General features: G+C 40.4%; 1 protein-coding gene across 2 annotated transcripts; it reads right to left on the minus strand.

The window, feature by feature from the left end:
* Window positions 1-10,568: 10,568 nt before the first annotated feature.
* Window positions 10,569-18,580, minus strand: htr5ab (5-hydroxytryptamine (serotonin) receptor 5A, genome duplicate b). Of its 2 annotated transcripts, XM_071485024.1 has the most exons (4): window positions 18,397-18,522; window positions 18,168-18,233; window positions 14,161-14,941; window positions 10,569-11,193 (listed from the first exon to the last, which is right to left on the minus strand). In XM_071485024.1, exons 3-4 carry the CDS (start codon window positions 14,866-14,868, stop codon window positions 10,861-10,863), a joined length of 1,041 nt encoding a protein of 346 aa, XP_071341125.1. In that variant the 5' UTR covers window positions 14,869-14,941; window positions 18,168-18,233; window positions 18,397-18,522; the 3' UTR covers window positions 10,569-10,860. The 2 variants fall into 2 exon arrangements, with proteins under 2 accessions (XP_071341125.1, XP_071341124.1); XM_071485023.1 differs by lacking the exon at window positions 18,168-18,233 and having other exon boundaries at window positions 18,397-18,580.
* Between the last annotated feature and the right edge of the window lie 5,482 nt (window positions 18,581-24,062).

Genomic DNA, 24,062 nt, shown 5'->3' on the forward strand with positions numbered 1-24,062 from the left:
AGATGCCTTTCGCTGAATATATCAAATTGCATAAAACACTTAAAACTCATTTTGCATTTCACACATTTAAATATTTTCACATGATCAGCACCCCATCATGAGGAGTAAACAAATTGTAACAGATGAGGCAGAGTTCTGGATTTAAGTGGAATTTACTTGGCAGAACATGGAGCACTAGGATGCTAATTAAAATTGCTGCCTACAGAGAAACCAGCAAAGTGGGAACCATTATCTGTGAGGGAAGTGACATGGAACGACCCATTCAGCAAATGGTGTCAGTGACATGCCGATTCACCTTGTTTCTCCTTGTGAATGATGTCTGTATACACACAAATCCATCTATTTATCTATCTGTCTATCTATCTATCTATCTATCTATCTATCTATCTATCTATCTATCTATCTATCTATCTATCTATCTATCTATCTATCTATCTAAAAACTACATCAAACAGTGGCTTTTCTTGACCTGATATCACCTGCTCTCTCCATTTTTAATGTCCCATGATGCACAGCGGTGAATCGAATTTGTCCAGCTACCTTAAAGGAACATTGCTCTATCAAAGGCTCTAAATCAATATTGATAAATAATGATGAGTCCCACGATCACACAGACATAGACACACACATGGACGACAGTGACTGATAATACTGCAGACTCTGGAGACACACACATGAATCCACATATGGTGCTCTAAATTACATCATGAATCTCAATTAAGCTACACAGCTGGGGTGTTTTAGTCATGCAGGACACCATGTTGCACCTTTTTTCTGAACTTTCTGGAGAGCAGCAGAGGAGCTGGTGGATACATAAAGCCAGAGAAATATATACTTTTGCAGTAATACAATGACAGCAAACAGTCAGTAAGGTGGAGTCTTACTTAGTAGAAGGTGTCTGTGCGTGATAGTTTGTTGGGGGAAGGAGTGTTTGAAGGTTCTTGCTTTTATGTTGATGCTTCTCACGAGAATAGCTATGTTATCGCATCGAGCACAAACGTCTCTGGGAATTCCTTTCAAATGTTCTACATGCTAACAAGCATATTTGGGGAGAAGAAGAAGCCATGGTGGAGGATGTGGCTTCTCTGTTTGTCAGCACTGTTAGTGGGAACTGCTGCCAGATAGGGCTTAGAAATGAAAACGTGCTGCAGGAAAACAGGACCTGTGTGAGCATTAATGGTCATTAGCCTTGTAATGTGGGAGACAGCGTCCTAATATAGCTTATTTATACCCATTTAATGTTATATACGGGAGGGGTCGAAAGCCTGTCATTTTAATAAATCTGTTAGAGAACAATGAGCGTCCAGTTAATCAGTGGGGTTTATCTCATATTCACAAGCACCAGAGGCTGATGCTGTGCTGAAGTGATAACACATGCCAGGAAGTTTAGCATACATCTCTCTGTAGACCCTGCATGTGGCCCTGGCTGGTTTCACACACTGCTGTCGATGCACACAAAGCAAATAGACTGAGGATGATCACTCTGCTTTGAAGATTATTGTGTTCTTGTCCATGCTTTGTTGCCTCATGCATACATTTCCTGTGAATTAGAGGGCTGTAATGAAGGTTTGATTGGCCTCTGTCTGGCAGCTCCTTCCTGTCTTGACAATGACAAATGACTAACATGTATGAACACACCACTTGACGGTGGGATACACACTCACACACGCAAATGGTCAACATAAAAAAAAACATATCCAGTCAGCACACTACATCTGTTCCTTGTAATTTTATTCAATGCATTAATTAATTATTCATGTATGTATGTCTTTAATGTTTGCATTTATTATTTTTTTTTAAATTTACCGTAACTCTCACTTTTCACTGTATGATTGATTTTATTCAATTGCCAATTTGCTTGCTCAATTAGAAACTGTAACTAGGCGCAGCAAGCCTGTCAAGCTTTAGATTTCTCCAGATGGTGTTAATGGGCTCCAGTAAGAGTGATACTCAGCATTTAAAGAGTTTGGAGGTTGGTGTCGTTTGTGAGCCTCTCCAAACTCAAAAGTGTAAGGAATGGATTAACCAGTGTTTGTGTGCTCTAATGTAAGCTGCAATTGTTAACACGTCCGACTAGCTAGCTTAACACCAACAATAATAACCAAGCACCAAGGCCAAGGGATATACAGCATCACTAACTAACTACATTATGTTTGTGAGTTTAGCTACAGGTCACATTGAAAAACAGAGTCCTGGTTCACAACTAGCATTGTATAGAAGCCTGTCCTGGAGGCTATCCGAATCGTTGAGATTCTTCCGACTTTCCCAGTTGGTCTGACTTCGGGAGCTATTCCAGTTCAAATTCCAGACTGGGACAGTCTAGCCTCAGTCTTTTATTATATCATATATGTAGTAAAGTCACCCAGAGACATATGTTTAAATCAACTCGTGGAGCTAACATTAGCTTAATTAGTTAGCTTAATTAATTACCTGTTATTTTTCAACACGTTTGAGCGTCCACTGTACATTTTCCTTGTTTCATCTCCCTTTGTAATCACACCTACTTTTATTCTGATAGTGCTCCTACTGATCAGACCTACACCCACCCACACAACACGGATTTCCATTATCAGTGTCAGCATGCTTTAGCTAATGGGACAGCTCACTCCTCTTGAATCTGCCCACTCAGCACATTGGTTCTGCTTAATTGAATAATCAATAATCAAATGAGCACTGCAGGCTGCATTTAGAAATAGCTGAAACAATATAGTATGAGGAGATAAAGAAAGAGCTACGGATGGTGATTGACCAACTGCTGTTAACAGCCTAACAATATCATAATGTGATTAATGCACTTTTCTTGATTATGTTGCCTTGGGGAGTCATTGATTCACACTCATTTTCTTTGTTCTTATGCCACTTTTAATTCCACTTTCAAAGCAAATTATTCAAATTTGAAACCTTCTGGATGTAAAGTGACCAAAACTTTTATTATGGATGTTCTCCATTCATAACACATACCCAAAAAGTGCAGTCATTTGATATTTCCTGTGGAGAATTCGCAATCCATTTTAAGTTCATCTCTAATCTCCTCTGTGATTCAGGCTTGCAGAGAGAACATGTTGCTAAGTACTGCAGCCCAAGAGGACATTTTAACTGAGAAGTGGGCTGTGTGGAGTGGAGTTGGCGTGGACCAACTGCAGCTATAAAAAACCTAAGGCAGAAGTAGACAATGGTGCTAAATACAAACTGTGTTGTAGATTGTAAGCAGCCAAAAATGTAAAAAAAAAAAAAAACATTTTTCCATTATGAATAGAAGATCTTCATGTTATTTATGTATTGGAATCCTCTTAATCACAATGAGATAATCAATGGACATGTATATGTGCATGCATAATGAGATTTTTGGATTTTGATTTGTGATGCTGCAGATGACTTGAGAACAGCACATTATAAAGGTCTTGATCAAATACAAATTCAGGTTTTGTATACTTTATTGAACATTTACTGCTTTGTCATCTATCTACAGTAACTGAGATTTCACTATTTATTTGTTATGTGCTTCTGACCAGACATCAATGATATGCTAATTCGACATTTCCTTGTGCTGTTTGATTCTGAAAAACAGCCAAGGCAGAAGTGGAAACTAAAAGGCAATAACATGGCCAATAAAAGTTACCACCGCTGGCATTTCAGAATTGCACAATCTGTCAAACAACCTAATGAAAACGATACAAGAGCACAAGGAAATGCATTTTGTAGATACTTCCAGCTCTGGTGTGAATACAAATATGCAAAATGGATCAAATGGAGATAAAACTGTCTTTTATCTGTTTGAAAAAAATATGCCAAAGCCAGAGGTGTGATGAACACAGCCTCATATCTAGATTTAATCTCAAGCAAGGATTTACTGATGTTAACACAGCTTGCATAATAAAAAAGGCAAATGTATTCCTGCCACAAAATGCAATAACAAGCTAGAGAAAAGGTTGTTTTTCGACAATACTCATCTTGGGAAAACACCAGAAAAGCCATGTTTTCAGTGTCTGAAAATGAAGTAATGGGGTGTTTAGGGCAATGTAGTTGGTTTAGTGTCTGCCAATGTACCACAAACATCTGTTGAATATGAATGCACAGCAACAATGGAATACAAAACAAAGGCTGTTTTCCCCTCTGAGACTTGTGGTTTAACACACGAGCTGTAATGTGGGCTCTTGTTACATCTGCAGAGGTTGGGTCAACATGGTTGGGGGGGTGGGGGCTCGCTATGATATCCTGAGAGGGCACAAGAAAACTACTGAAGCTCATGGTCACGCTGCTTTAACCGTCGTTCTGATCATCAGGCCTGGCAACCATCAACCATATTTTGTCCCCGTGCAACAGATTTCATTCATATTGTAATGTTTCTTCAAGGGAATTCAAACCAGAAGCTCTCACACTGGGTGTGAATAATGTGAGCCATGATAAAACAACACCGACATGCACATCATCAGACATCAAAGTGGTGCATTCAAACATCCTCTGGGCTGATTGAGGTGGAGGGCATTGGCGTGGACTAAATCAGCTGAAAAAATGAACAGAAGGAATGACAGTACATACACTCATCCTTACCAAAGTACCACACTCTTATGCCAAAAAATGACATCACCCTCCATCACATCCTGCCCTCAGGCTGGCTTACTTGCCAAGTGAAGTGCCTTGACTCAGCCTTAACGTTGCTGTTTCATTTAACTTTGCTGGACTCTTGCACGCAAACTGTGCCAAACATTTCAAGCCAGGCACAAATCTATGTAGACCGCACAAAGCAGCCATTTGAGAAAGCTGATGTGTACATAAGCCATTACATGTAGCCTGTTTTAAACACTAAACGTTTAACTTTACATTCTTTTTTAAATGGTAGGACAAGGACCATCAGACTTGTTGAAGGTATTTCGGGACTCTCTTGGAGGAAGAACACAAACATGTACAACATTTTATTTGACTTAGAAATTATAGACATCCAATATAACCTGAGTGACAGAGAATCTTCACACACATGAACAGAGCTTTCTCTCACTGTCTTGGTGCCATAGCAACAGAGCACGAGGTGGTGTTGGTTTATCTTCTGTACCGAGGAGACGTTGAGGAAGAGGGTAATCACCTTTGTCTGCTGTGACTCTCCTGCAATGGAATGACTGAATCCCAACACAGTAACCACCTTGTTTTATTTCTGTACGGGTGTGTCTGTATCTTATCTGTGTTTACAATGCTTGTGTACCTGATGAGCACATGGTGAGACTTCCCACAGCTTGTCATTTAACCACACTGAGCAATCACCTCCTGAATTACTTTGTTCGTGATTTCCTGCAATCTGAAAATTACACCACCTGCCCAATCTCACTGGGTGGCAGCTGTTTTGTAACAGCATTTAGACCCATCTATCTGTGCAACATTTTTTTTAAAACCTCTCTCAAAGGTCTTTCCGCTCTCTTTCTTTGTCTGCATTGATTTAACCAACCCCACTCGGGTGTAAAATAGAAATTCAGACACCCAGACAAAACATCAAAGATAACAATGTTTCTTTTTCTTTCAGTCCACTGCAACCCAGTAAAAAAATCCATCCCTGTAATAATCACATTTTTGTTGTTGGCTGCATGGAAAGGATCTCTTGAAACAAATTGTGTGAATACCTACTGTAGCATGTCATTGTTATCACAAAAGGATGCATTACTCTTTTTGGCCGTAGAGGCTGATAGAGGTTCTCAGTGATTCCATTTAGAAATGTTGTAGGTTTGTCCTAATTCATCAGTGGCCCTGTGGCACAGCAGGAGCTGCTGAATCCGTTTGAGATGCTTCTCACATACGTTGTATCAACTATTCATAACCTGGCAGAGTGAGCCATTACAGTGAATGACAGCGCCGGGGTCAGAAGAGAGAGGAAGCACAAAAAATAGGAGAGCATAGGCAGAGGATCGATGCGACCAAAGAGATGACTTTACTTACTGTGTGACTACAGTCTCCAACAGAGGACTGATGACTCTTGGCAGTGATAATAATAATTCATAACAGTGATTCCCTCAGGTTTCAAATCCTGCCTTGTTTTTTTTGTTTTTGTTTTTTGTTTTTTAGGCTAAACTTTATTAAAGTACTATTTCATACTCACACGATATATGCTTGATGCCCTGATTCACGAAGCATTTCACTGTGGACTGTGCAATGGTTCATTTAAAATTATGGGTACATTTTGTTCTTGTTTTGTTTTCTTTTATGTGTCTGGAAAATATGGTGGAAAATACTGTTTATGACAGCTTAATTGTTTTTGTTATTTGTCCCGGCAGCCATGACAAAACAAAAATCCTCTCATGTATAAAATCCCTCTTCACAGGCTTATTGAGAGAAGATTTAAACTTGGAAGAAAGTCAACGTTTCACCTAAATTTGATTGTACACTGTCTGGCATTGCTCTAGAGATGGATGGCAATGTTGGGCTGTTGGTGTGTTGGTTGGTGGACCACTTTGGTCCAGACTTTTTTACAAACATTAATAGTCCATAGATGAATCATTCTAATGACTTTGGCCATCAAGTTTTCTTCTGGTGGTTTCCTTCATATAATTATGGCAAACATTATACCTGCTGAACATCAAAATGTTAGCATTTAGCTTTTAGCTCAAAGCACCGCTGTGCATCAGTAAAGCCTCATAGTACAGAGTTGGTCTTGTTTCTAATTTGTACTCATATTGTTGTTTCATTTTTTTCTTCCTTTTTTGTTTACACTGCAAAATGAATAAAATATGCAAATTCAAAACTATTCATGCATAACACTGGAATGTTTTCATAGCTTTTATTTCATACCTTATATATTTACAGAGAGAGACAGATATGGGGCAACACCCCTGAATAAATGTCTTCTTTTCTGTTCAACCCAGCATATCATCAGAGTTCATGCAATAAAATATGAACGAAGAAACTTAAAAAATCCAGTATCCACTGTCCATCCCAGTTCTGTCTCAAGGCAAAGAAAGGTTTATCAGCTTGTATCTCCTCTGGAGTATTTTAGAATTTCCAATTTTCCGTTCTCCTGCAATCACCTCAGTTTTGCCCTGAGAGCCTGAATTAAAAGCAAGCAGGGAGCGGAGGGCGAGAAAGTGAGAGTGAGCGCTCATTCAGATCACACATACGTACGGTACATACGCTTGCCAGGATCCTCTTAGCCACAGTCCTGCTGTGCAGTTTGTATCAGTTTTGGAGTAAACTGAGCTGCTGCAGAATAACAAGTGGAACAACAACAGAGTCACGCAGTCGATGTGGCTTCACACAGGAAGAGACTGAGCCCACTTTGTTGTCAAGATAAGACAGACAAAACAGTGAGGACAACTTGTCTTGTCTGGTCGTTCTAATCACCACCACATGCACTTTGTCCCTTACATAAGACATTACTATTCTGGTGTTACCAGAGGCTAGTGTTGGCAAACTAGGGATGTCTTTGTTATATTAACCGGCCACGAAATTACAGTTCGATGGATGAAATGAGAACATACAGTGTCTGGTATACAAAAATCCTAGTGCAGAAAGATTACAGACAGGCATACGCATTAATCCACACATATTCCATCTGTTGTTATATATTGGTGACAGACTTCTACCTCTGTGCATATGTCATGGGGCGGCTCATTGCATCTATTTCAGTATCACTCAGTAGCTAAAGGTTTGCCTTGCCAGAGGCAGCTGGTTCTAATCCTAAATCTTTTTAGCCAAGCCACATTTTCATGCATGCTGTCTTCCCTGAATACATGGATGGAAGTGCTCCTTTGAACAGCAGCAGGCTCATTCCTGGCTCTGAAATGCATGTGCTGGCAGTGGCAACGTAGAGAGATAGGCCATGCCAGCAGCTATTTATAAAATGACCTCCAGTAGCTGGGAAGTGATCATCATCATTAAAACTAAAACCAAGACACTTAATTCTTTCTCCCTTTCATTCTTTCTTTACCCCTCTCTAGTCTATGCAGGCTTGTGTGTGTGTGTGTGTGTGTGTGTGTGTGTGTGTGTGTGTGTGTGTGTGTGTGTGTGTGTGTGTGTTTGTAAAAGAGTGTGTGTCTGTATCCAACTGTTGGCAAATATCTAGCAGCGTGACTCATGGCTCAACCTGAGTAGCTGAGTTACTTTCATGAGCTTTCTTGTGTGTCAAGTGTCAAGCTTGACAACATTGTATCACAAATTAAGCTGATGCTTATTGTCAGTTTTATCTTCCAGGGCTTATGTGGAAGAAAACATGCATACATTGAAAAAAAAACACTGACACAGTTACACATGATGGAGCATTCAAAATTCTGCTTTTATGTTTGTCTTTTAGGTATGAATACAAGTATGAATTTCTAAGAAGTGTCTCACTGTGACAGAACTGATGGTCTTACATTTTTTTTTACCTCTTTTGGACATGAGAAATGGAAAGAGGGATGGATGGTAAACATTAGTGCAACACTTTGCATTTCCTGAGATGGGTCGACACATAGAACAAGACCTAAGAGGGGTGAAGGGTGAATAATCAACTGTCCGCGGGCAATTTGAAGAGCAGTAAGAAGTCATTTAAACAAATAAAATCCTGCACAATGGCGTTGGCTCAAGTCAGCCAGCAAGTCGTGCAATTAATACATGGAAGAAGTGCCAAGCGAGAACAGACCAGTTTCAACAGTGCTGTCATTTACTTTACCTTTTCTGAAAGAATGTAAAAATAATGATTACCATTTCTGTCTGTATTCGAGGCATTTCACATTTTCCCACAGAATGTATTCAATTAACCATTACAATTTGTGGATTCATTTTCTTTTCACTTATATTTAGGTTCCTTCATTGTGATATATTACTCTGTTCTACTAGATAATGTAGTATAGTCAAAATTATTGTTATTTTTTTTTTACCAATAATGGAAAAGACTAGGGTCAGTTAGAGACCATATGCATATTCATTATTAATTCATCCTGCATTGAAAAATCAACACTTAACATTGCAATTGTCTTACAGACTGTAGTCTAACTTTGTGTTAAAAGGATCACTTTTCAGTGGTATTGTATTTGAGCCACTTAGTGCTGCTGTCCTGTTAGAACTATGTATCTCTAAAGCGTCAACTCTTAGTGAAACACTCATTTTCAGCTTTTCAGATATTTCAATGTTTTGTTTTTTTTTTTTTGGTTGTTTTTTTGTTTTGTTTTTTTTTAGCTGGCAAGCCTCTTGGGGTCAGCATTATTGGTCAGTGAGTTCATTTGGCTTAGGTCCAGACTGAAATATCTCAGAAACTATTAATAGATTGCTATGAGATTTGATATCCATGGTTCCTACTGATTTTGGTACAAAACTAACATTTCTGTGAGCCTGAATTGTACTTTTTGTTTAGTGCTAATTAGCAAATGTTAGCATGCTTGCAAACATAACTAAAATGATCAACATGGTAAACATCATAACTGTTAACATCTGCATGTTAGCATTGTCACTGTGAACATTTTAGCATGTGGCTAAAAGCATTGCTGAGCTCATTTTCTTGAACAATAGGAAGACTTGATCCCTCAGTTTAGCTATCTAATAGCTTCAGAATCACCAGATTTGAAGATGCGAGGTTTTCACTGGACAGCGATGGTAGATAGGTATGAGCAGATGCCATTAAAAAAAAAAAAAAAATTATGAGATTTGTGCCAAACGCTGTTGCTCTTCAACAGGAGCACACTTACATATAATTTGCTGAGAATCCATTTGTCATGCTCGTGTCCTCACACTACAGTATGTTACACAATAAAATAAAGATTGACTTACTTATTCTACAGTGGTGAACATTTCCTGTAGAAAGTGGCAATTGATTGATTGATTGAAAGACACACATCTGGAAAACATCACTAGACCAACTGAAACACTCTTACTCCCATACCTCCCCAGCTACAGTATAACATTATAAGTTATACTTTAAAACATACATTGTCTCAGCACTTCAGCTTCCCTGTACAATGAAGCAACACATGTCTCTATTACTGACTTCCCAGGCTATAGAATGAATTATTGTGAGAGTGCTTTGAATAGTTTTACACCAGTCTACACATCTTCTGTATCTCATAATAAGTTTATCCGAAATGAGACGTGATTACTTGTGACCACGTATACTCAAAAACACATCTATTCAAAGATGATGGAAATGATAACTTGTTCTGCTGTTTTCCTGCCATCAGAAAAGGCATGGGGTTGTGTGGGTGTATGTGCAGGGAGAATTGCAGGAGAGGCTGCACATATGTCTAGGAGCATTTATGAATAAACTGCATGTGAAGCCAAAGAGTTCATGTGTACCTAGCTATAAGCTGGAGGTCATACCACTTTACTGGAGAGATTTCAGATCCTACAAATTCTTCTTTTTTACAATCAAATCTAATTTTTATGACATGATGAGCCTTTTGTTGTCTTGTTTATAAAACAATCCACAGCTTGTTCTTTCTTTATTATTTATGCGTTTCATTTTGTTCAGTTTTAAAAGCTTTTTCTTGAACATTTCCTCCAGCTCTACTTTGAAATGATTCCCAGCAGCCTCACATATGATGATGAAACTGTTTACCAGGGAGTTAATATGACTTTCACCCTAATAAGCCTGAAATGACAGAAAGAGAACAAACACTGTATCCACTCCTGCCACAACACAACCAATTTATTCTTCTCTTTGTACATTCAGTACCTTAGACATCTGTCTTAGTCCAGCTGTGGGGTTACTACAGCATGGTAATAAACAAAACACAACCTAAATAAAAATGACACATTTTTAAAGACAGTTTTTTTTATAGGTATCATCCATCTGTCATCCATCCGGGGGATGATGGAGTGACAGATCAGTCCTGTTCTGTCTGGAGGGGTAACACTGTGGAGTGCATGCTGGTGAAGTGCATCAGCTGACTGCGCCAAGTCTGTGTCTATGTCTCAGCGCTGTCGGGAGAAGAGGTTCCTCAGAGCATTGTTGTAGTTCTTATTAAAGGCAGTATATATAAGCGGGTTGAAGAATGAGTTGGAGTAGCCCAGCCACAGGAAGATGCTCTTCCAGATGGGCGGGATGTCGCAGGAGCACAGTGGCACGATGAGCTCAGTGATGAAGAAGGGAATCCAGCAAAGTACGAACACGCCAATCAAAATACCGACCATCAATGCTGCTTTTTTCTCCTTCTGCTCACGCCACGTGTCCCCATCAGTCTGGAAGGTCACGGTGGCATGGCGCACAGTGAACACCATCTGGGGCTGCTGTGCTTCCTCCTTTACCTGAGAGGCAGCCAATCAGAGGAAAAATCAGTCACTCTATTGATTGATTAATCAATCTGTCAAACCCGGTTTGCGTTAGATTTAGAAATACAATACCTTAAATAATATACGCCAAAGAAAAGCAATTACAGAAGTGAAAAGGTTGTGGCTGTTTAACAAAAGATGGATTATACGCTGCTGAACAGAAGTGTGAATCAACAAGTCGATCAACAATCCACAGCTTATTCTATCACTGCACACACGCACACACACACACAGACGATACACAGCATGAAGCTGGAGCCGTGTCTTAATCTGCATTATTTTTCTAGCAGCCAATTTTGTGGCATTTCACAAACAGCCAGGAAAAGGAAAAAAGAAAATGTCAACATTTATCTGCTGACTTCCTCGTCTCTTATTTGTTGCCTAGTACAGCTCAAGGCTGACTTTATTTCTTGTTTATCAGGTCAAGCCGTCTAAGTCCTCCTGCAGCAAAACAGCTTTCATCAAGACGCTTCTAAATGTGTTGGAAACAAGCGTGTGGCTAATACTCAATACTAATACTAAACTGTTGTGTTCTGTTCGATGTCTAAACAAGAAACTGCACCAGGATGGAGGAACTTGTTCACTCTGGAGTAAATTTTGTCGAATCAACAAGGGTCAGCGGGGCCTATCTCTGATTAAGATGGCTGTAGCGAATCCATTTACAGCAGAGGCCAGATGTTAAAAGCATAGTACTGTTGGGAAGGAGGTTTCATATTCGATGGACGGTTCAAGACACCTAAACATTACATACTAGATGGTGCAGTAGCTAAAATGGGCACTTAACTGCAAATCTTCCTTTATACAGGGGATCAATGATGTCTGATGGGCCTTCAACCTAATACACTGAGACTCACCTGAAAGGTCATACCTTTTTCCATCATCTGATAATCTTTTGTAACATGGTTTCTTTAAAGTCAACGTGCCAACAAACAGGCACATAAGCACTGTCCTCTGTAGCTCTGTCTGGCTACATTTTTATAGTGTAGGACTGCACCTGTGCACTTGCACATGAGGCCACCTGCCATTATTAACTCTTACTGAAACAACAAAACACATCATTTTTCACTGCCTTTCATAATAATAAGACACATAGCAACAGAATAATTATTGTGTTTTTGGATGTTTTCTGATCCGCCACTTCCATGATTTAGGCTTGGCTAAGTTAAGGCAACTAAAAATACTTGGTTCAGTGCTTGGGGTCAGATGAAAAGATTGTGGTCACCTCAGTGAGGCAAGGTGAAAATTCGATTTGCTCTTTGTATGAAAACACCTAAACATTTCTGTTTTGGATTAGGGGTGCCGGTAGGTCGATTTTTTTTAAAGACTTTGGACAGAGACGGGATAACTGCTAAGCTAATTGTGTGCTGGCTCTAACTTAACACTGACATCGAGTAGGAGAAAGAATGTGAATCACAGTCTCCAGTGAGATTTTCTGATGAGGTCAGTCTCCAATTTGCAGATATGACTGTTTTTTTTCTGCCATAATTTTTCATCTTCTTCTTTTATATGTTAAAAGGGTACGACTAATCAAGAAAGAAAGACAAGTGTCCTTTATATGTTGAAGGACAGGTAATGACACAGACTCAATCTTAACTAAATACATGAATAGCTACTGGACAATTGTATTAGCAAGTATTTCTTATCTTATTAATTCAGTCAGGAAGCTAGACTGTTTTAGAGATAGAAGTCTTTCAGTTTTTATATTTGTGGTAACATGAACCATTTTCTGAAACAATATTTTTAGATTTTTCGAGTTATTTGTGCAGCTAGTCCAAGAATTGGTGTATCATACCTGTCAATGCACTCCATTTCTGGTGTGGTTAAGTGTGTGTGTGTATGTCTTAATGTCTTTGAGTGGGTGTTGTTGATGGATGAGTGCAAGAGGTTTATTATCTTGGATGATGATGCCACCGGTCATATCACAGCTCCGTGTCGACATTTTGCAGGGCTTGGTGCCTCGACTCCTCAATGTATGCTGGGAGATAATGACAATAAACTTTGGCTGGGTAATGAGACACGTATACAGCAACGATAAGCTGCTGGTATGTCTGTGGAAAGCAAAATTACTAATAAAACATATTCCATTTAATTGCTGTAGCGACATGAGCGATTGCCTGTGTAATGAAACTTGACGTAAAAGTCGTTCTATGAGGGCAATAAAAAACAGGGCTAATTCATTTGACAATTGTTCCTCCTTGACCACGTGATCCTAATTTTGGTCCAACTATCATACATGCATAACTAAGGGGCATTTTGAGGAACTGGGGGAAACTTTGAAGTAAATGCATTACATAAATGAAAAGAAACTCTTCTTCGGTCTGAGGATGTTTGCCATGTTTTCAGAATGTTCAGTCAATCACTGAGTGATTTTCATAAGTAGCTTTTCACAGGTGAAAGAAAAAGATGTCTCTGAAATGTCTAAAAGTAGCATAATCACTATCATTGATGTGTTTTGGTGGGGGTTTAAATTGTGTTTTCCATCATCAGGGCAGGTGGAAAGTGGGTGCAAACACAATTTTCACAGGGAAAATTTGCCTGATTAAAGATTTGCTAATGCTTGTGGAATAGATCTAGCCCTTAGTGTGACTGCTGATTAGAGAAACGCTAAAGCCAGAAAGGTGCAGTGGCCCATTAAAGATGCTGGAGGTGGTATTTATAGCTCTCTACCTTCTGCCTACGCACATTATCAAGCTGGTGGTGATGAGCAGGATGGCTTCAATTATTTGTCCGTATGCTCATACATCAGATTCGTATGTTTCCCTGATTACTGGTGAATAGCTCATCAGCCAACATAATAAATAATTGCACAGCGACCTATATTTGTGGGTCGGGGGCATAAACCAGTTGATTTGACACAGGATGGGGAGGATGATGATTTGTGTCTCATAAGGATGAGGGGTTACTTCAAGAAAATGGATTTTAAAAAAGAAAATGAATAATCACCTCAGCCATTGGTGTGATTGTGTTGGTCTTGCGGGAGCCAATCCGAAACTTGGCAGCCTTGTAGATCTTCCAATAAACAAACAGGACCACACATAGTGGGAGGTAAAATGCTCCGAAGGTGGAGAAGATTGTGTAGGACGGCTCCTGGCTCACCTGGCACTTCATCCCCTCTGAGTAGGTCTCCCCCCAGCCGAAGAGAGGCGACAGGGAGATGATGGAGGACAGCAGCCACGTGAGTGCAATCATCACATTGGAAATCTTTTTGCGTGTCTTGAGCGTGTACTCCAGGTGCCTGGTGATGGACCAGTAGCGGTCCAGCGCGATGGCCGTCACATTCCAGATGCTGGCCGTGCAGCAGAGCACGTCAAAGGAGATCCACACCTGGCACAGCACGCGGCCCAGTTTCCACAGCCTGCCGTTCAGCTCGTGCACGAGACTAAGAGGCATGACCAGGGCAGCCACCATCACGTCGGAGATTGCCATTGAAGCCACAAGATTGTGGGGGACCCGGTGGAATGTCCTCACCCTTAGGATGGTCACCAGCACCAGCAAGTTCCAGACAAAGGTGGCTACCACCAACATCGCCAGTAAAGTAAGAGTGAGCACACTGAAAACAGAGAAGGGCCGGTAAATGTTTCCCCCGGAGTCATGGCCGTCCACAGCTCCACTGAAGTTGGCTGTTAGTATGCTGGTGTTGGGGTACGTCATGGTAGCTGCTCACGGCCCCGCAGCTAAGGGTCAAGATGATTCAGACAGAGTTTTTGCAGACAGTTGATGCATTCTGCACCAGGGAGGGAGAAAAAGAAGAAACTGTTTTAATGTGACTGTTTTATCTGCAGCTCTCACATCTAAAAAAAAAAAAAGTGTATTTATAAAGATTTTATGAAATTTTACAATATGTGTTAAGGATAAAAGATGCAATACTGACAAAAATTACTGCTGGGTTTGCACCATTATATAAATGCACTATTGTACGTCACCGTGTCATTCACAAGAGAGGTAGTTTAGTGATTTGCTCACAATAGTAAAAAGTACTTGAGTTTCTCATTTCAGCTGTCAAGCAACCTGCCTACAACTTTCAAGTGCAATTTTGTCTGCTGTTAAAAAGGCTCAAAAGTACTCTGGGACAGCTCTGGGTCTGGAAAAGACCATAAATATTCAGTTCCATCATCCCACTGCTGTCCTTCGATTTGCATGAAAGTCAGGCCTCTATTGCAAAAATTAACTGTTTTAAGTGGAGTCTTTTCTGCTCTCATTTGCTCTTGTTGAGGAATGTCAATTTTTTATACCCAATAGAGAGATCCCTCTGTTAAGCATTGTGGAGTTACATGTTTTAAATGGTTACGAAGGGTAGCATCTAATTTCACTTGAAGTAAGGGTGTCTGTTGGAGAGATACTCTGTATGAACAGGACTGTCTCACACTAAGAGCTCAGAAAAGTAAAGATTTGACATGCCAGCTGTGTCAATACATTCACAGGAGAGACTCAACACGTTGCAAAGTCCACACTACACAATCTTCAACAGGGCAGGAGCAACGCATCTCAACCACCTCTACTGTTTGTCAACTGGATTATGTAATGTTTCATACAACTACAACTGCTGTATATGTTTGTAAGTGGTATAATTACACAAATAATCTTTTATATGACTCCAGCTACCACATTAACTACAAACTTTAAATCAAAAATATGCAAAAGCATTTGACTACCATTAGAAATCCATCATTTTGTCCAGAATACATTGTTATGATAACTAAGACACATTTGACTCACAGAAGCATCATTTCCAGCAGCATCACTGGGGGCATTAATGATTTCATGCATCATGTTTTGGAAAACATATTCAGATGTGCCTGATTTGTCTTAAGATGTTAATTTGAATCATTAATCATAATGTATTATTTATAAATGCCCAGTTGAAACTTCTGCCCGCACCTTACCCTATTCCTAAAATCTACTCCTGCTTCTAACAATCCTTCAAGGCTTTTTAAAACTACAGATCACAGTCTGTCACCTTGACCCAGTGTATCTACCTTTAAAGTTTTACCTGTAATCTTGAATATTAATTCATTCATTCATTCATTTTGCATGTTTTCCCCTGTGACACTGTCATGAGGGGACGTGGATGACTTGCTCAGGTTTTTCCCCAAGCCTCTGGGCGCATAGTGCAAGTGTCCATAATGAGTGTAGATAATGGATATAATTCAGTTGAAATAATAGGCCCTAAATGAGATTGATTTAAATTGCAAGATTTACTCAATAGGATCATATTCTTCTTTGGGCTCTAATCACATTACTTTTGGCTGTATTACTGACACATTATTCTATCTGATGAATAATCAATCAAATGTTTTTTGAATTTTCAAGTACATGTTCAATCAACAGAAGAAAAAGTTCAAATACATGAAATGCTTTATTCATGTATGTTTTTACGCCCAGTGGGTTGTGTCGGATTGATCTGCTCGTTATCAATCACTGGGCTTCATCAATAAGGCCCGGCGGGTAGCAACAATACGAGCCATGTCCCTGTCAGCTGCAGTATTTATGTGACATGTGACACTGTCTCTTAGCATTACAAACCATGCCCTCTAATCAAAGGGTCCAACCAAGCACACCGTTGAGCCCTCTGCTCTCTCTTCTCCCCGCTCCTATTAACAAGCCTAATAGCCTTGAAATTGGACAACCGTTATGAGGGGAACAGGCAATCAAACATGCGGCATTTAGCAAAGCCATCCTACAATTTCTCTGCTGACATCACAGGCCAGGTGTCTCAAACAGCGGCTGTCATTCAGTCTGTGAAAGACAGACACACAATGTGGAAAAACACATGCAAATGCATATAAGTGAGAGGAGTGAGAATGGAGACACTGACAGACAGGAAGACGGGAATGATGCTGACTGCTGTCAACGGAAAAAAATAACAGAATACATTTACGTCTATACTTTAAAGGGGTTTTTAGACAGACGTATGGGTAAAGTGTCACTTCAGGGCAGTTGCTGTCTGGAGACTTGCAGGTGCCAGCTGGTTCACTGGCCATATTTGCTCGAGGGCCACGTGGGGATTTTAGTTAACTGTGAGAAATTAAACTGGGGCAGAGGGTGATTAACATCTTATTTCCTATCAGAGGGTCTGTGCACTATTATGTTTTAATGCAGAGGTGACAATGTTGATTCTAAAGGACAACTTTCATGTTTCTGCCAGAGTGGCAGCAATTTCCAATCTCCATATATATATATTTCATTATAATTCCATTATAATTTGAAAATGACTAAAGCAACTCAATTCCCCTCTGAGCTTCACAAGCCCTTACAAGAAAGCCACACTGCAACCGATGCTGCGGAAATCAAGATGCTGTTTCATTATGTCATGGGTGGCCACAAATTTAGACTAATGTGTTGTTTTCTTTGCTGTAATTATTTCCAGCCACACCATAGATCACAATATAATCTTCTGAAAGAAAAAAAATGTAAATGCTGTGTTATATTTGCATTTTGTTTTTCGCATCTTCTGTTTATAATGTCAGTATTTTTTTAACCCCCTTCTCTGCACTCAGCCTGCCAGATGCAATATCAGGTAAAAAAAAAAAAAAAAAAAAAAAAAGCACTTTGACATCTCACTTCCGTTTCATCTTCGTGTCCAAACACGCTGTCACAGCCTCCTGATTAAAACTGTCAGGGAAGAGCAGCTATAAGGAGTATGTGGATGTGTCCTCTGACTTGGATGATGTTAGAATTATACGGCAGCATAAAGCAAACCTTTAATGGAGTCATAAATAAGCTGTGTATTTAGCAGCTCTAGCACTTTATCTGTGGTTTGAAGGAACAGGATTTACAATCTACACAATGTGTCTCTTCTTTAGAAAGATATTTAAACCATTCACCTATCACTTACTGAGAACAAAAAAACCACATACACATGTGCTTCATTTATTGAAAGTCGCAGTTCATGAGAGATCTAAATGAGTGTTTTGTTTGTTCTTTTTTTTTTTCCACAATAATAACTTTACCATTTCAAGATTTAGATTCCTCATGGTGCTCCCTCGTCCCATGAGGTTTCCTGTCTGTTCTAGACTCTGGTTAAAAGATGATAATGAGCAAAGACACTTGTTACACATCATCCCAGAAACACAGCCTCACTTTTTAGAAATCCTATTTCTTATGAGAAAAAAAAACAAAAACAAAAACAAAAACAAAAAAACTCGGCGGCCGACGGTTCATATCCGATATTGAACTCACCCCATCAACAGTTCGGTAGACAGCAGTCCCGCACGACACGCTCTCCGCTCGGTGTGAACCCCTCCATCGAAATTCACTCCGCCGCGCCGTCAGCGGACCGAGAGAGCCGCCGGGCGCGGTGTGGATGGCAGCAGAGAGGCACCTCGCACTGAGGATGCAGAGGCGCTGGAATGAACCACACACTGGTCGGAAAGGGGGAACTGGTAAACACTGCGTTTTCTGGGCATGTGGGAGACTTGAGTGCGTGTGTGTGTGTGTGTGTGTGTGTGTGTGTTTTTCTGGCGTGCACTTTGCGTGCAGCGACTGCTGTGGCTGCAGAGGCGTGCAGTGCGGGAGAGGACCGTGCCCCTGTCTCGCCAGGCTCAGAAAGCATCCCATCCTTTCCCAGGAGTTTTACTCTGCGGTGACCAGAAGCTGCTGGGGGAGACAGGTATCCTGCTGCGTTATGGTGGATGATCCTATGAAACTCCCCTGGTATTTCTCCCATTGAGATTAATCCATATTTCCCGCAAAGTAATTCAAATCTCATTTGTTGGCAACTGTGGGACACCTCCTTTGTCCCTTTGACAATGTCCTGAGAAAATCTCCCTGGATAATGAATTTAATGAAACCATCGTAGTCGCCTCCTGCAATGAGACTCTACTTACCGGAAGAGAACACACTGTGACTGTTCAGCAAACCATCTGTCCATTACGTATCTGCTCTACAGATGTTTTCATTTTGAAAACAGAAAGATCTCGCTAATTAAAGATAATTACTTTCCCCATTAACAGACTTGCAGCCATGTAAAGACCTGGGAGGCTGATCTAAAAAAGATCTATGGTTCCTATCAGACTTGATAATGTCAGGCGCTTACTGTGAAGTTAACTGACATTCAGCTGTCCTATAATATCACACAGCACCAGCACAGAGCAATGCCCTGACTATAAACTGACTGTTTCGTGTCACAGAACTACAGTAGCTGATAATAGATGGGAACACGTGTAAAAGCTGTTGCTTGAGCACGATGGGAGGCTTGCTCATTACCATCATAGAAAAAAAGAAAGCCATTTGTTGCAGAACAACCTACATTAAGTGCAGTTAAAACACTGCATGCACTCGGATATCAGCTGCTACTGCAGTGTACATTTCACAATCAATGGGTGTACAGTACGTGGTCACAATAGAGGGGAGCCACCTCCTTTACCTCAGCAACCTTGGAGGTTGCAAGGAGTGTTTATTGCTGCTTGGGTGAACACCTCTAACTAATCCATGGGATTTGTTCGAAACACCTGCTTAAAGGAGGTGAGTGTTGTTCAGTTAGTAACCATGAAATGTGCAGCTGCTACGCATGTTAAGGCGAACTAAGAGTTTATCACATCATCCCCCGCTTGAAGAAAAAAAAAATATTTGAGAAGCTGTAGTGCCCTTTCCCTCTCTCCTTCCCAGCCCCTCAAATTACTATTTCTCCTCCCCCTTTAACTCCCCCATACAGGTGATGCTGATGCACAAAATCAAATCAGCTCAGCAGTTGCCTCTGCAGTCACTGCTGAATACCCTGCTTTGCAAAATTGTGTCTTGCTAATTATAGGGCTATGAAGGCACTAATGCAACCCACTTTAAGTGTTAGTGCAAAGTGGTCCTTATTTTAACAGATGACACACTTGCGCTTCCTGCTGTTTAGCGGTTTTGTCTCCAGACTTACACTGCAGTACAGGCTCAGATGAAAACACTGGGAGGGCTCAGATCGTGCATGCATCCTCTGTCTTTGCAGTAAAGGAAAAAAGTGTGAGCACTAATCAAGCTTAGCATTTAAGTCTGTCACCGGAAAATTCACAGTGTGTGCTGTTCCGAGAAGATACGACTCACCTTGCTCACGCTAAAGGCAAGAATCACACTCCCTCAGCTCTCAGGGGTCTTTTTTCTCCCTCTCTCTCTGGGCACATTACTGTAAATCACATCTCTGACCTTGTCCCTCCAGACTGGTCTCATCCCCATTAACAGCTTGTCATCAATTATTCCTATTACTACCAGAATTTAACACTGTCAGCAACTATAACTTTATGTTGTAGGGGCTGGAAAATGACCAGAGAGAAAAATGGGATGCAGTCTCAGATCAGGGACTCTGCTGGTAAACCTGCCACATAAATCCAGCGGTGTGCCTGTGCGTCTGGCCTGCAGTAATTGTGCAATGAGTGATTGAATGTTAAACACAGAGAAACATGGGATTTCACATAAGGGCACTTTCTGTTTGCTCTATGATCCAAAAAGGTCACATGTGATTCATACATATAAATGTGTTTTAACACCTGGACTGGAGTCTTTCATTGTTGCATTTGTTTAGAGGCACACCGCCACATCACTTTGGTCATTTCAGCGCTGAGCTGTTTATTGGCAGCTCAGTATTTTTCTTTTTCACACACTTTCATGTTATTAAATTCACATGCAGTAGGAAGGTTAAATGTGTTGTGGAAGATAAATGACTAAACATTTGAACTTGAATCACAAATTCTTAAGGTTGATGCTGTCAAGCTCTACTGTCACTTGTCCCTGAGAGTTAATGATATCTGTCTGCACTGTAACACCCACACCTAATTACAGCATCTGTGTGTGTCAGTCGCTGGCAGGGTGGGAGTAGGTTCAGACAGACAAGGTGTTAGGTTGTGATGTGCTGAGGCAAGCAGCAATGGCCAGCAATGGTGATTCAATGGGAAGACAGAAGAGTGGAGGTTCTGTTTGACAAGAGTACACAAGGAGCAGAAATTCCTGCACATGATCGATGTTCCCAACCTGTACTGTGTGCACGAAAAAAGATTTTTTTAAAGGTTGACTCAATGTGACAGTGACCTCGGGTACAGGATGCATTCTAAAAACTGCAACACACCGTGCACATCAAAAGTGTGCTCCGTGGGCAAAATAATTGGAACACCTGACAATATCATGCAGTCTAATGAAGTAGAAAAATATCATGAGAGATGTTTGTGCACATCTGTGGTAAACACTGATGCTGTGGTGTTGTTCTGTTGTTCTATTGAAATTTGTTCCTGTCATTGCAGAACGTACTGTCTTGCATAGATATTAATTTACAAGGAGAAACCTTTCTCCAAAGTTTGCATTATTTTACATTTTGTACCTTTTACCCACTACAATGGGAAATGGGCTCAAGAGGTGTTTGAAATATTTGACATAAGATACACTTAGACAATTAAATGACTCAGAACTTGGTTTTATCCCATCTTGATTACTGTTTAGCTATATGAACCTGTTCCTTGGCGAGTAATCTGGAGATATTGCAAGTAGTACAGAACAGAGCATTTTGCATGGTTCTTCAATGTGGATTAGGATTATATGTTGCTGCCATGCATCAAAGCCTTTCCTGGCACATTATTGTATTCTTTACTTGTTCTTGGCCATGCTGCTAGCAGCTTTCCCAGAGGATGAACCTCACTGATTTTGGTGATACCCTGATATTCCTCTAACGCCACCACGAGGTTCACATTTGAGGTTTTGAACAAAATGCTTTGACAACTGGTGGATGGATTGCCATGAAATATGATACACATATTTATGTTTTTCCCCAAGGTAAGTAAATATTGTTTTAAAATGACACAGTCACAGTAGATGTAAAGCACATACTGTGCTCTAATGTGGCCACATGGTCCGTCCACATTCTGTGTGTTAGTCTGAGGTCCAAAAGTCTGAGACCACTTTACTATTAAAACCAGTAATTGGTTTTAATGTTGTGGCTGATCTATGTAAACTTTGAATCAACAATAATACGTTGAGGAAATAAGACATTGTATGAGTTCCAGTGTTGTGTGTTAAAAACATAGACGCATCCAAAAAACACAGACAAGGCCACTGCAAAACCTGGGTGCTTGTCTAAAACGTAGGCCACCTTTCCCCCAGTGCTCACCATCCACTTTGTTGCAGAGAGAAATGTGTTCCCTGAAAGACAACAAAATACAAATAACACAATTTTAAAAAGGCATACTGGATGGCTTTGTTGCAGTTTTCCTAAAAAACACACAAAAAAACCCTGGGATTACAACACATTGCAATTATAGCCTAAAAATGACAAAGTATACATCTAATGTCCTCCAATGAGGCACTAAAGGACTGATTTGACTCAACTGGGATGTGAGCCTCACAGTGAGGACAGACTCACTCACTGTATCACAGACTATATCAGCTTCTGTGTAGAGCACACTGTACCCACCAAGACAACAAAGTTGTTTTCTAACAAAAAGCCCTGGGTTACTCCAGATCTGAAGGCCCAGCTGAATGAGGAGAAGACTGCATTCAGGTCAGGGAACAAGGAGGAGCTGCAGATGGAGCAGAATGAGCTGAGGAGAAGGATCAGGGAGGTTAAAACCTGCAAGAGGAAGAACATATGTGCAATACCACACTTCATGTGTAACATTATTCTTGTAAACAATGTGCAATAGTACACCTCATGTAAACACACTAATAATGTAAATATTGTTTTGTGATGTATTTATTCTCTCTAAACTATGCTTGACACCTGCCTTTGCCTATATCCTGCTGCTTTAAGCTCCAAATCCACTTAGGAGTCATCATGAATCTTTATCATCATCTTCATAACAATCTATTTCAAAACCTTGCTCACTACATGAAAAAATAATTTTATTTACTAAACAACAACTCTATATAGCCTAATTATGTCTGAATATAATTCATGCTGGCCAATACTCAGTTGTTTACTTTTGTTGAATTATAATTTAATTGAATGGCTCAACTCTTTCTACTTGTACCCTATATTTCTTTTGTGGCCTTATTTCAAGATTTTAATACAGCTTGTTTTGTGTTTGTGGTTAGGAAAGGAGTATATACCGTCCATGTGTCATAATTAAAATTGTTTAAAAAAAAATAATCTTAGTGTAAGTGCAGTCTTTTCTCAAGTCCTTATGAATTCACCATCTCATCTTTCCTTGACCTCATGACGTTTTCCATCGAGGTGAAGGAAAAGTGGATGAGGAAAGGAGATTATTTTGACTCGACTGCAACACGAATCTCGCAGCCCAGACTCGGCCGAGTCTTGACCAGAGTCATATAAATAACTGGCTCTGTGTACAGTCCACGGTCAGTAGGTAAACTACTCAGATCTGTACCTGTCTCCAAACAATCTCAGACCTATACAAAGCAGGAACCCTCGTCATCTTATTTCCTGTTTGCAGGAAATCAACCACCTGGCACTAGAGGTAAGTCCAACAGTGCAGTTAAGAGTTTACTCATCAGAGATCCTCTTTGATTGGGAGAGTGACTCACTGGCATGGTAAAAGAAATGAACTGAATAGAACTGAACAATTGATCCTTGTTGTTATATTTAGAAACAGGGTTACTCAGCACAAATTAGTACTGAATAAATTGAACAGATTTTTGTTGTTGTTCTGGTGTTGTTTGAGTGGCAGCTTCTAATCCAATTTGCTACGTGCAGCAGGGTCATCAGTGTCTTCTGCCGGCACCTGGGCCACTGCGTTCACCAGCCTATAAATCCAGGCCCTGTTAATCATTCTCCCTCTCTCCCTCTCTCTGCAGGCACCCTGGTGGTGATGTGGCAGCCTTAGTTTCTTTTTGTTGTTGTTCGTTTATTTTAAGCATGCTGCAACACTTGTACACCCACACGCTCTTCACTCGCACATCATGCACCTCGCACTGCTCTTGCT

Source organism: Trachinotus anak, unplaced genomic scaffold, assembly GCF_046630095.1.
Source record: "Trachinotus anak isolate AG129_WGS33_773 ecotype Australia unplaced genomic scaffold, CSIRO_AGI_Tana_v1 ptg000009l, whole genome shotgun sequence".
Taxonomy (NCBI): domain Eukaryota; kingdom Metazoa; phylum Chordata; class Actinopteri; order Carangiformes; family Carangidae; genus Trachinotus; species Trachinotus anak.

Excerpts from the sequence above, each read along its gene's own strand:
- htr5ab (XM_071485023.1), bottom strand. The coding sequence starts at position 14,868 with ATGACGTACCCCAACACCAGCATACTAACAGCCAACTTCAGTGGAGCT. Across the intron at positions 11,194-14,160 it reads CAATCACACCAATGGCTGAG|GTAAAGGAGGAAGCACAGCA; the intron begins GTGATTATTCAT and ends GCTGCCTCTCAG.